At 39.9% G+C, this 11,919-nt stretch overlaps 1 protein-coding gene across 6 annotated transcripts in view; it reads left to right on the top strand.

Annotated features, from left to right (window-relative positions):
• The window catches only part of LOC123515594 (putative neural-cadherin 2), a 394,007-nt gene that overhangs the window by 366,099 nt on the left and 15,989 nt on the right, over positions 1 to 11,919 (top strand). For all 6 annotated transcript variants that reach the window (XM_045274363.1, XM_045274359.1, XM_045274360.1 and 3 more), the window contains 2 exons: positions 7,534 to 7,649; positions 8,633 to 8,797. In XM_045274363.1, coding sequence (XP_045130298.1) covers positions 7,534 to 7,649; positions 8,633 to 8,797 — 281 coding nt within the window. The remainder of the gene's footprint in view (positions 1 to 7,533; positions 7,650 to 8,632; positions 8,798 to 11,919) is intronic.

Here is an 11,919-nt window from a genome sequence, read left to right as displayed (position 1 = left end):
TGAGGCAGTCAAGCGAGTCCATTGGCTTTCTAAATGATATACATAAAGTAGTGGCTGGAGCAATAGAGGTTATAGTAACTGGCGAGTGGATAGTAATGTTTGCTGTAATTCAAATTTCAAATTGTATCTTTTGCTGTAACGATACAAATATTTCTGACAGCGAGCTTTATATAAACGAAATTCTTCTTATTTTTCCATAGTAATTGAGTAAAAGCGAAAGTTCACTATATTTCATAAACTATAAGAAAAGAAAAATTACTGAATGAAAAACAAGCTAGAGCAAGTTGAAGCATGAAAAACAAAATAATGTGTTTATGTTTGAAAACTTCAGTAAAAATACATTGAGAAAAATAAACATACGATTTGTGTTTTCTTTTTCTTTTCCTTTTTCTTATCTTCAAAGAGAAAAGAATGTAAGAAGATTCAAAGTTAAGATGATTTGAAAACTTATTTGTTAAGCCAAAATAATAAACACTAATATTTTTACATTTGAAGGGATTCCCAAATGAAAAACGAGTATGTAAATTCAAAAAGGAAGCTAAAAGGAACCAAATGACTTCCAGATTAGGAAACAAAATTAAACCGATAAATTAAAAGCTGGGAAACATGAAAGGGAAAGCGAAAAAACATAGTTTAAAGGGAAAAAACGAAGCGAAAATGAATAAAAAGAGAAACCAAAATTAGCCAAAGACCATTTACAGTAAGTAGTGACCTTACATACACGGAAATGTTCTGATACGTGCATCCTCATCAACTAAATGACATACTGAAGGCACGGAACGACTGAAGCGAGAGAGAATTATGTCCGTGTTTGATTTTTGGAACATTACAAATACATCTCGAAACTGGACGCCATTCCCAGGTGTGTGTGATGCATTACCTGATGAAAACAGCTATTACTGATATAGAAAAATTGATCGAGTACATCGTGTTGGCTCGACTCGTGTGTGTGTGTGTGTGTGTGTGTGTGTGTGTGTGTGTTAAGGTGTTTTGTATAGAGATTAGTTACGCTCGAATTATACTTTTGTCCAGTTTTTCAAGCAGTTTATGCAGTTTATTCTATTTTTCTATAACTTTTCCCCCTTCCCTTTATTCCTTTTTTATTGTAAGGATATGGCAAATATTAAGACTTTCCCCTCCAAAAAACAAGCTATTTCAACGAAGCATTTTAGTTTGCATTCACTTCTCCTTCAAAAATTATAGCAAGTGACGAATACATTTCCTCGCCTGTCATACGAAGAAGCATTCCTTGAGTTCCCTTGTGGAGGAGAAAACCTTTAGTACCATTCCTGTTTCCCTCGTCTCCATAAATCAAGACGTCTTTGCTTTCTTGTGATCAACCTCTCAACTGTTTTGAAATCGACCAATGAAAAGAAGAAAATAAGAGTTTGATATTGCATTTTCTAGGTTACCAAACTAATCAAGACACTGTAGTCAAAACCCGAGTGTCTGAAAATAGGAGTTTAGTTCTGCATTTTCTAGGTTAACGGAGTAATTAAGACACTGCAGTCAGAACCCAAGTATTTAAAAATAAGAGTTTGATTCTACATTTTCTAGATCACTGAACTAATCAAAACACTGCAGTAAAAACCCAAACGTCTGAACTTTTATGAGATTACTGAAAAAAAGAATATATATATGTTATCCAGTAGTGAAAGAACTATTATTTGCATGTATATGGATGGACGAAGATCAGTACTATTCATGTCATAAAAGGAAACATCAGTGAAAGAACTATTACTTTCTTTTCATGTAAGAGGGGAAAGCTGGCTAAGAGCAACATAAAGAGTGAAATAGAATAACAAGGCTCACATGTATATAGATGAACAAAACTTAATGGCACAAGTGGTGAAATCATTATTACTTGCATGTATTCGGTATGTGGTTAGACAAAAACACATTACTCGTGTTATAATAGACCAAACATTCACTACATCACATTTCGAGGAGTATGTGTTGAAACTCCGCGCAGTATTGGAGCGGGAGGCATAAGGCTGACGAGAGAGAGCCAGGAAGTACTGGTGGCGGACGACTGAGGACTGAGTTCATGGAAGGTAGGGACGAAGCGCGCGGCTTGAAGAATAATGACTCAAAAGCCGCTTAGAGAAGTGTTGCCAGTGGAGGCGCTATGGTTGCAGGGTGCGCTACTCATAACACCGTACTCTCTCAAACATTTCATTGTCTCATATCTGCTTTGAACAGGATCTAAGGAAGGTGGAGTGGTTTCGAAGGGTTTTCATGACTGGATTGAAGATTTGATAGTAATTCAGATCTTTAGTTGGATTCTTGTGGAATAGTGTGAATTTCAAAGATATTTTCATGATTCAGGTGATGGATAAGAGAAGGATTTGACACTTTTGGCAGGCTCTAGTGGGAAATATTATGGTTGTCAAAGATGTTTTCAGAACTGTAACGGTAGTTTGAGAAGGATTTTACATTTCATGAGCTGCGGTGAAAGGTATTGTGAATTTCAACTGTGCTTTCATGATTTCAGTGACAGTTTAACAATTTTTTTTTTAATGTACTGAAGGGAAAATTTTTACCGTTTTTAAGAATAGTTTCATTATTTTTGTCTTAGTGTGAGAAGGGTTCTGCATCATCAGCGAGAAAAGACTCTTTAGACCGTAACTGATCTGTGTGACCTCTGTAAATACCCCTTAATGAGAGACCAAGGCTTTCAGAACACGCCTCATAGTATGGGCCATGGCAAGACTCTACACAGTTCCTGAAGAGAATTCCTTGGAAGCTTCAGCTCGTATTTCCACTTGTCTGTTTAATATCCTTACGACCCCAGTGCCACTTCGCTAATAAATTCACTGTGAGCATAATGAGGAACGCAGCAATATGAATCATAACATACCTAATGCCACTAAAACATTCATGAATATAAATGTGAAGCATAACTGATCCCTTTGAGAAATGAATTATTACATTACCACAGTCTTCCATTACTGCCTCTGTTAACATCTGTCCTTGAACGTGTCTTGTGGTCATTAAATGTTTTCGAATTGTAATAGTAGTAGTAGTAGTAGTAGTAGTAGTAGTAATAATAGTATGTTTTTGTAACAGTTCCCCTTTTCTTTCTTCTTTATTTACTCTTTGTTTATATTTCCAGGTTCTGTTGCTTTGTATACGTGCTACACTTATCTTCTTGCTGCTGAAATCTTTGAGTCATAAACCATTCTCCAATGTCATAGAAATTAAGCAGTTTTTTCTTCTTTCCTTTTACTTTCATAAATGCGCTTTTCTGCAACTTTGTTAACACTTGCTCTCTTCATTTCTCTCATGCTGGAGAAATTTTGGGGCCTTGAACCTTTCTCGAATGTGTTAGAAGTAAATCTGCTTTCTCTCCCTCCACTCGGCTCACTGCGCGATGTGTACCGTAAGGCAGGAAACATTTGAGTCTTCTATTCCACGCGGCGAAACACCGACATGTTCACCAGCCTTTAGAGTCCTGGGGCTTCCCAAACTAGTGTATATTTGCTCCAAGCGTACTCGAGAAGATTGTCAGAAGTATTAACACGAGCCAATGTCACTATGAGTATAATGAAATGGTAGGTGATATAGTATATATTTAGCCACTAGTGTGGTAGTAGTCGTAACAGTCGTTGTTGTTGTGTGAAGTAGTATATGTAGTAGCAGCAGCAGTAGTAGTACCAGCAGGAGCAGTAGCGGTAATAGTGTTCTCTGTTTGCATCCGGCAGTAAAACAGTAAGCGTGAATTAATTCCGTTTCCCGTTATAAAATAATCCGTCTGACGAGGCCATTACACGTAAGCTTGTGTGACTTACCTTCATCACTTGAATACTTCATGCCGCCGCGCCAGAATGTTTCTATCCCTTGAAATGGCGATTTTTCACCATTTTCTTTAAACACACGCCTCACTTTTCATACAATTTAATTTGAGACGGATGTCCTTGCCTTTCTTTCCTTCGACTTATTATTCCTTAACTCTTTTAGTGACATTAATATTACAATTATACATTCATCATTATCATCTTCTGTAATCCGGAACGAATAATATTTTCCTTTCACTAGGTCCCTTCTCTTTAGCAAACAATTTCAAACACGATATTAGTACAGTCCGATATTCATGTTTTTCATTCCCTACCTCTGTGCTGCGTATCATGTTTGTTTTGGCATAAGATAAGAGCAGGACAATGGAGTGACGTACTACTGTTAAGATGACAAGATCACGATTTCTCTTATGTTACAGTAAGGCTGCAGTGAAATATGTCATGGAAGCTCGTTGTCCTTCCTATTATTATTGGTTATGATTAGTGTTCTATTTCTTTTTAATTTATTTTTCTTATTCACATGATTTGAAGTAGTAAAGTCTTTTGTGTTTGATCTAAATAGTATTGACAGAAGGGCTCCTCAATCAAATGTCGTTAGATGATCCTCACTTCAGGCAACCACGTGATTTGTGTGTTTTCTTTAAGATTTGGGACTGCAGACTCAGTGTGAAGCGGAGAAATGGATTTCTGTGAATAATGCAATCATTTTGTAAGAATGTTTCTCGTGGTTCTCCTCAAACAGTATTGCTATGAGTCCCAACTTGGTGCAAGGGAATAGAACGAGAATACCTGACAATGCAAGTACGCAGAACTGGTATATTTTAGATGAGAGAGAGAGAGAGAGAGAGAAGGGAGATGGGGGGACGTGACGGGGGCAGTGTTCCATGTGGCCTTCATCTATTGCGGTGTTTGTCGATCGTGCTTTCGTTGTTCCCCGTAGTGATACAAGCCAGGAATAGCGAGGCAGCGACCTAAGAACACACACACACACACACACACACACACACACACACACACACACACACACACACACACACACACACACACACAAGAGGAATCAAACCGCCGACTTGTACGCACTAACACATTTTGATGCCCAGTTCCTGTCATTCGCAAAACCTACGTGCGTTCAGATCTGTCAGTCCGTAGCTCCTGGTGGTACGTACACAAAACGCTAAATGGTACCTGTCTCACTTTCTGACGGAGAGGAAAAGAAACACGGAGAGTAAAACCGAAAATTGATAAAAGAAAGAAAATACTACTGCAGAAGATCAGACAAGGACGTACACACACACATACAATAAAAAAAAAAAGCATTCCAACTTGCTCTGGGAATAATTGCTACACCTAAATGGTCCTAAAATGCCGAGAATGAGGCCTGGAAATGCAGTTTTATCTATTTATCTTGCCCGATGAGGTCGAGGACATTCTGTATACTCCTTATGTAGAAATAATATCCCGCTACACTCATTCTCATCCCTTTTTTAACCTACCCTTGGTCTCTCCTCTCCGACCCTCGTTCTTGCAAGCCTTTCCTCGTTTTCTGTTAATTTAGCCTGGTGTAGAAGATGAGAGAGCAAGTGCGTCGTTGCCTGTAGACCTTCTCCACGCATGCCTCGCCCGCCACGCAGGAAATGTTGCGTTTTATGATTTACCAACGTTACCCGAGCGTGCCAAGTGCTTTTGTGCTGCGGCCGTGACCTCATCCTCCGCCGGGCACTTCTGGTGAAAGCCTGCGAGTATTGGGATTATAGATTATTAGATTTCACGTGGAGGGTTTGGTATATTAAACTAGACTGACCGTTAGTGTGTTTCTGCATGGGGAGTGTAATATGCATAGTGCTTTGTATTTGTGTATATGTTTCTCTCTCTCTCTCTCTCTCTCTCTCTCTCTCTCTCTCTCTCTCTCTCTCTCTCTCTCTCTCTCTCTCTCTCTCTCTCTCTCTCTCTCTCTCTCTCTCTCTCTCTCTCTCTCTCTCTCACACACACACACACACACACACACACACACACACACACACACACACACACACACACACACACACACACACACACACACACACACACACACACACACACACACACACACACACACACAATGAATGTCCTTCTGCATTAATACAGTATATATCTGTTGTCACATCTCTCGAATTAATTCAACGTTATTTGTCCTCAGCAATTCCACTTGAATGTGAGTAACCTTCACTGATAATAATGCTTGATAGGAAACTCTTAACTCCGTTACGAAATCCACACGCATTTCAATCACGCACGTATATTCTTTAGCGAACCTTTCCTATCGCACCAGAATCGTCGTTAGTAAGTCTTCCTAATGAGCGGTGTTGTGTACGGATCTCCTGCCGACCCCGGTGAAGCATCTGCCTTTATCAACACAGTGCTGCCCTTCCACATAAAGTCGCGGCCAAAAATCGAGAAACAGACTGTGCTGCTTCCCTCTCCACACAGAATCAGACACAAGAGGAACACCACCTAACAGGTCTGCCTATCGAAGCGACCCGTGATAATGGAACAAAAACACAACCTTCCCGAGAGGACTGTATACGTACCCTTCCTGCTTAACATACCATCCCATCTTAAACAATAGTAACAATCATCCTCTCTGTTTATTTTCCCTTGCACTCCTCAGTCCCTCGATCTCTTAGTCATGTATAAGTTATAAGAGTTCGAAAGGCCGTCAGCATAACAAAGGATTTATGCTCCTATTTTTAAGCTCTTTGTTCTCTTATCGTGACAGTTTCCAAAGGTTACGGAAGTTATTTTCGTATAGTTTTCTCATGGATGTTTTATTTTACTTTTTTCTTTCAATTGGCTAGACAGAATCTTTACAATCGTGAAAACATATTCGAAAACCGTCACTAAATTTAATTAGAATTTGGTGGGAATTGCTGGAATGAGACGAGGATATGTGTGAGAGTACTGAGGTAAGATGGAAAGGGGAAAGCAGAACACAGTGGAATTGAGTATGATATGTTGCTGGATTTCTGGCTATGGCTATACTGGCGTACCCTTTCCTCTCTGTCTCACCTTCAGCTTGTCGCGTTAGGTGACAGGTCATGCCAGAGAGAGAGAGAGAGAGAGAGAGAGAGAGAGAGAGAGAGAGAGAGAGACTCACCCTTTTACATTTCCGCTGGTATTTTCAAAACATTTTCACAAAGTTACAGTGAATTGTTCGTTAGCAGTTCATGTTTCGTTGCTTTTTCGTCGAAAGTTGTACTGCACGTCGTCCGTGATTTGGTAGTGAAGGGGTTCTGTATACATTACCCTGAACCTGTCCCCTTTTTTGCTTTAATGGATTTGTCGGAGTCCATACATTGACTTTATCCAATAAACGTACACTCCACTACCACTACTACCACTACTGCTACTACTATTACTACTACGACTACTATCCTCTCTTTAGAAAGAGTTAAAGTCATAGGAAGGGCAAATACAAAAGCAAGCAAGCAGTTTCTGAGTTTACCAGTAAAAGGGCTAAAAGACTGAGAATTCTGGATATCTCTTGCATTAGATAGATAACTACTACTACTACTACTACTACTACAATTATCACTACTAATATTAATACTAATACTACTAAGGCATTACTATTTTTCTTCACAGACGAGGACGTGAATAGTTTCTGTATTAACTTTACCAAATAAACTAATACAGCACCACCATTACAACCACCACCACCATCCACCACCACTAAGACACCACTATTTCTTTTTTACAGACGAGGACGTGCGGTACAGTATCACGGGCGGCAACAGAGACGGCCTTTTCACCATCGATCAGCACAGCGGGGTCATCACTCTCGCCGCGGCGCTGGACTACGAAGTGCTGGATAAGGTGAGGCTTGAGACGGGGACGTGGGGGATACAGAGGCCAGTGACGGGAGAGAGTGGCAGGGAGAAACTGGGAATCTTGGAGTGTGGGACTAAATGTAGAATATTATATCAAACAGCTCAAGAATAACATTAGGGTTTTACGAATATCCTTTATGAAAATTATGTCGTTGCATGAAATAAGCTAGCAAAAAATAGGAATAAAGCAACTTATGAAGTGAGGAAGAGGCTGAGAGAAACTGGGAATCTTGGAGTATGGGATGAAATGTAGAATATATCAAACAGCTCAAACATTGGAGTTTTGCCGAATACCCTTTGTGAAAATTATGTCACTGAATGAAGTAAATTAGCCTGAAATTATGAATGAAGCAACTTAGAAATGAGCGAGGCAAGTAAAAAGCTGAGAGAAACTGGGAATCTGGAACAGATGGATAGAATATATGTATTAGATAGCCAAGAAATAATGTAGGGGTTGGCTTGCTGTTGAAATAACTCAACTAAAAGATGTAAAGCAAACAACTTCAGAATAAGGTAAGGATGTTTGCTGTATATCATTTGTGAGAATTCAGCACATGTTTTGAATATGTGCGTTGTCAAAAAAAAAAAATTTAATTAAGTTCAGTAATATGAGGAGAATAATCATTAGTTTTTATTAGCTTTTTGGACAATGAAGGTTGTTGCATTTTGTTCAGAGCTAAGTAGCATACCGTCACTAGCTTTTGTTTCTTTGTGTTGGTTTCATTCAATACACATAGTAATTTAATCAAGACTAGGAGCTATGAATAGATGGTCTTAGATTAAGCATAGCAAGACATTAATAAACAAATGAAAATCAGATAAAAAAAAAAGACGAAAAGCGATAACTAGATTGTTTTAGATTCACCAAAATTAAATATGAATTGTCATCGAAAATACAGTATGCAAATAGACACCTAATAATTATTCCACTTATTTCATGTCTCTCCTCGTTATTCTTGGTGGCGTCAGCATGAACTGGTGGTGGTGGCGGAGGCGGCCGGCGAGGTAGCGCACACCAGGGTCCGCGTGAGGGTACGAGATGTGAACGACAACCCGCCTTACTTCCTCGACCCGCGGCCCTACGTGACTCTAGTAGAGGAGGACGACCGCTCCCTACCCGCCTCCATCATCACGGTGAGAATTATAGCCCTAATCAGAAAAGCTTTGCACTCTCACGACGACTATTTCCAAAGCCTTTAATTGAAGATACTCATATTTTTAAGTGTATTTTTATGGTTTTGGTGGTGGATTAGCAAGATTTCTAATTAATCATAAGGAGAAACTGTCTTGAAAACCCAGCTAGTTGTCTAAAGGGGACTTGAAAAATTGTCCTAGTGAAAAGTCAAGGCGTTTCTGAATATGGCCGTTAGTCATCTTCTAAAACACTTCTGCTTCCATCCCCATTACTTTCGAGAGTATCTGTTTGATGTTACACTGCTGAGTTGAGTTTTTCTTGGTTATAGAAGTAAGTTAACAAGATTTTCATATTAATAACATGATAAAGGACTCTTGACAGACTAATGGTTTCTGTGAGCTTTGAAAATAGTGGTCATGGGCCAGAGAGAGAGAGAGAGAGAGAGAGAGAGAGAGAGAGAGAGAGAGAGAGAGAGAGAGAGAGAGAGAGAGAGAGAGAGAGAGAGAGAGAGAGAGAGATCATTAAGAATACACACCAAGTCATCAAATATGGATATAAAACCTTCCAGCTGTCTTTTTTTTTTTTCAGTGGGCACAAAGTAGCAAAATCATTTTACCAGCTCATTTCAACTCGCTCTGTTATGTATGAGCCTTATCTATAGTTGATATTTATGGGACAGATAATCAGGGAACAATAATGAAGGTATCTGGATCCTATTCCCTTTAATTTCCTCGTAATTAAAGGAAATGAGATGAGAACTTTTGATATAATCCTCCACTGAAATTAATCTGAGAGCTCGTGCTAGGTCAGAGGACAGCTGTAATTAACTTGTTCTGGCGTCATAGAGATATTGTTATGGTTAGAAGTCGAGTAATGTTTCCTATTTACTTTGTGTTTCCTCAGTTAACCATCTCAGTACTGGGACACATTTCCACTTTGAGTTTTGGGTGTGATTAGATGATTTTGTTTACATTAGGAAGGCTCCATGAAGGTCAGTAGGTTAATGGCCACAGTCCTCACAATTCTAATCCTCCACATTATGTTTCTTAACCTGCATAAAATCGTCAAATAGTAACCATGAGGAAAATTAAAACACGTCATGACCTGCAGGGGTTAAGTACTCCGATCCTCTTGATTTATGGTTCCCGGGCCGTGTCGTCACCTATATCCAACTGCATATGTATATCACGATGAAAATGTATCGACAGGCTTCGTAATGAGACTGTCAGTTGATTAGAAGACTTAAAATTGAAGAAAAGCACAAAACTTAGAAGCGCCAGTTCATGCTGTCAACTATACGCTAAATCCAACACAGTACACAAGCTTCACCTACATAACCATTGCAATATTTTCAGAGTGCACGGTTTAGATAGGCAGTCAGGAGTCAGGAGGCTGGCGGGTAGTGAGGTACTGTTAGCATGCGTCGCTTTCAACATCCCCAGCGTATCCAATTATCCATCTCCCTCAGTGAACCTTTATGTCAGCCCGCTGCTTCCTCAGACCTTCTGCCCCGTTCACACCTGTTGCTGCCTGCTGTACTAGGTGGCTACGAATGTGAGCAGATTCGTGGTGGTGAAGAGAAACAAAGAACAAACAGCAGCAGACATTTTCTTTTTCCTCCCTTCTTCTTCTTCTTCTTCTTCTTCATCATCATCTTCTTCTTCTTCTTCTTCTTCTTCTTCTTCTTCTTCTTCTTCTTCTTCTTTTTACAGATGTTTGCAGTGACTATGTTATCTAACGTAGTGATACAGAATGACGTAAATAAATATTCCTCCTCTCCCATCGCTTCTGTAGAATTGAGAACTGGACGTGTTATTCAATCCAATCCGTGCATCTTTTTTCTCTCAGATCAGCTTACCTATCTGCCTCCTGTGCGAGTTATATGAAGGTTGAGAACTTGTACTAAAAAACTTCTATCACTCAAGAAAGAAAAAAAAGTGTGAGTGTTTGAGTATTGGAAGCACAGCCAGTCATAAGACACAACATTTCATAAGATACTGAAGAGACTTGGATTGGGAAACTTGTATTATACAGGAGAGAAAAAAAGTTAGTGTAGGTGCTTGAGTATCGAAAACACAACTGGTCATAAAACACAACATTCCAGAAGGTAAAGGAAGACTGAATAAAACTGAGGGTTATGCTGTAAACGTGATCGATGCAGCTGACACAGAAACCACTGAAAAAGACTATTGCAGGTCAGCACAGCGGGAGGAGCATGGAAGGCAGCGAGGACACAGAAGCGAAAGTCTATTTTTTCATGACGCTAATTAATTCAAGGTGAACTGACGGAATACCTAATGTAAGAAAATTAGAAAGAGAAAAAGAAGCTTATGGAAGAGAAAACCTTGAGATGTTATGTCCCTGAGAGCAGATGAGGGACCATATTATAAAATGTTGCTGTCCACATCTCGACTACTTTGTGTGTGTGTGTGTGTGTGTGTGTGTGTGTGTGTGTGTGTGTGTGTGTGTGTGTGTGTGTGTGTGTGTGTGATTACGGTTTTACTGATAGAATAACACGATTTCTATATTATAAAAGGAGACACCCTTTTGAGAACCTGCCTAACCATCTCTGTGGCCTTCGAAAATAGTGGTGAGAGAACGATGGGATCAGGTTGAAAATCAGATTACACTTGGGGGGCAAAGAAAGGTGGCGGCGGTGAGGACGCGCCAGAGGGAGAAAATTCATGTTTTTAAGAGAGAAAAACTGCGCTGCTCGTCAGGGCCGCGGCTTCCTCATGTCAAAGCAGCGACCTTCTTCAGAGACCCCTTGCCCTTCCTGCACCAGGGAGGGAACTTTTATTCTACGATCGTTGAGGTCGCTTCACATTTTTTAGGGCTGTATCAGTTCCGTATCCGCCCAGTGCTTCAGTGTTAATGTAGAGGAGTTCGGCTGACATATTTACGTCCGGCGCAGTAACGTGTTTTGACTCTCCTTGCCATATGTTTCCGCTCCGTAAAACTGAACATCGTCTACATCGATCTCCTGCATGTGTTTCAGGGACGCCGGACGAGTGTGTTGTGAGTTTGTCCTCAAGAATGCATGATTACTTATTGAACTGGCTCAGAATCATCCTGTTCTGTACGACTCGTCACGGCCAAATTATATGGACAGCAGTCTCAA

This window comes from Portunus trituberculatus, chromosome 39, assembly GCF_017591435.1.
Source record: "Portunus trituberculatus isolate SZX2019 chromosome 39, ASM1759143v1, whole genome shotgun sequence".
NCBI lineage: Eukaryota > Metazoa > Arthropoda > Malacostraca > Decapoda > Portunidae > Portunus > Portunus trituberculatus.
The sequence above is the reverse complement of the archived record's forward strand: the minus strand, read 5'-3'. Positions and strand labels throughout refer to the sequence as shown.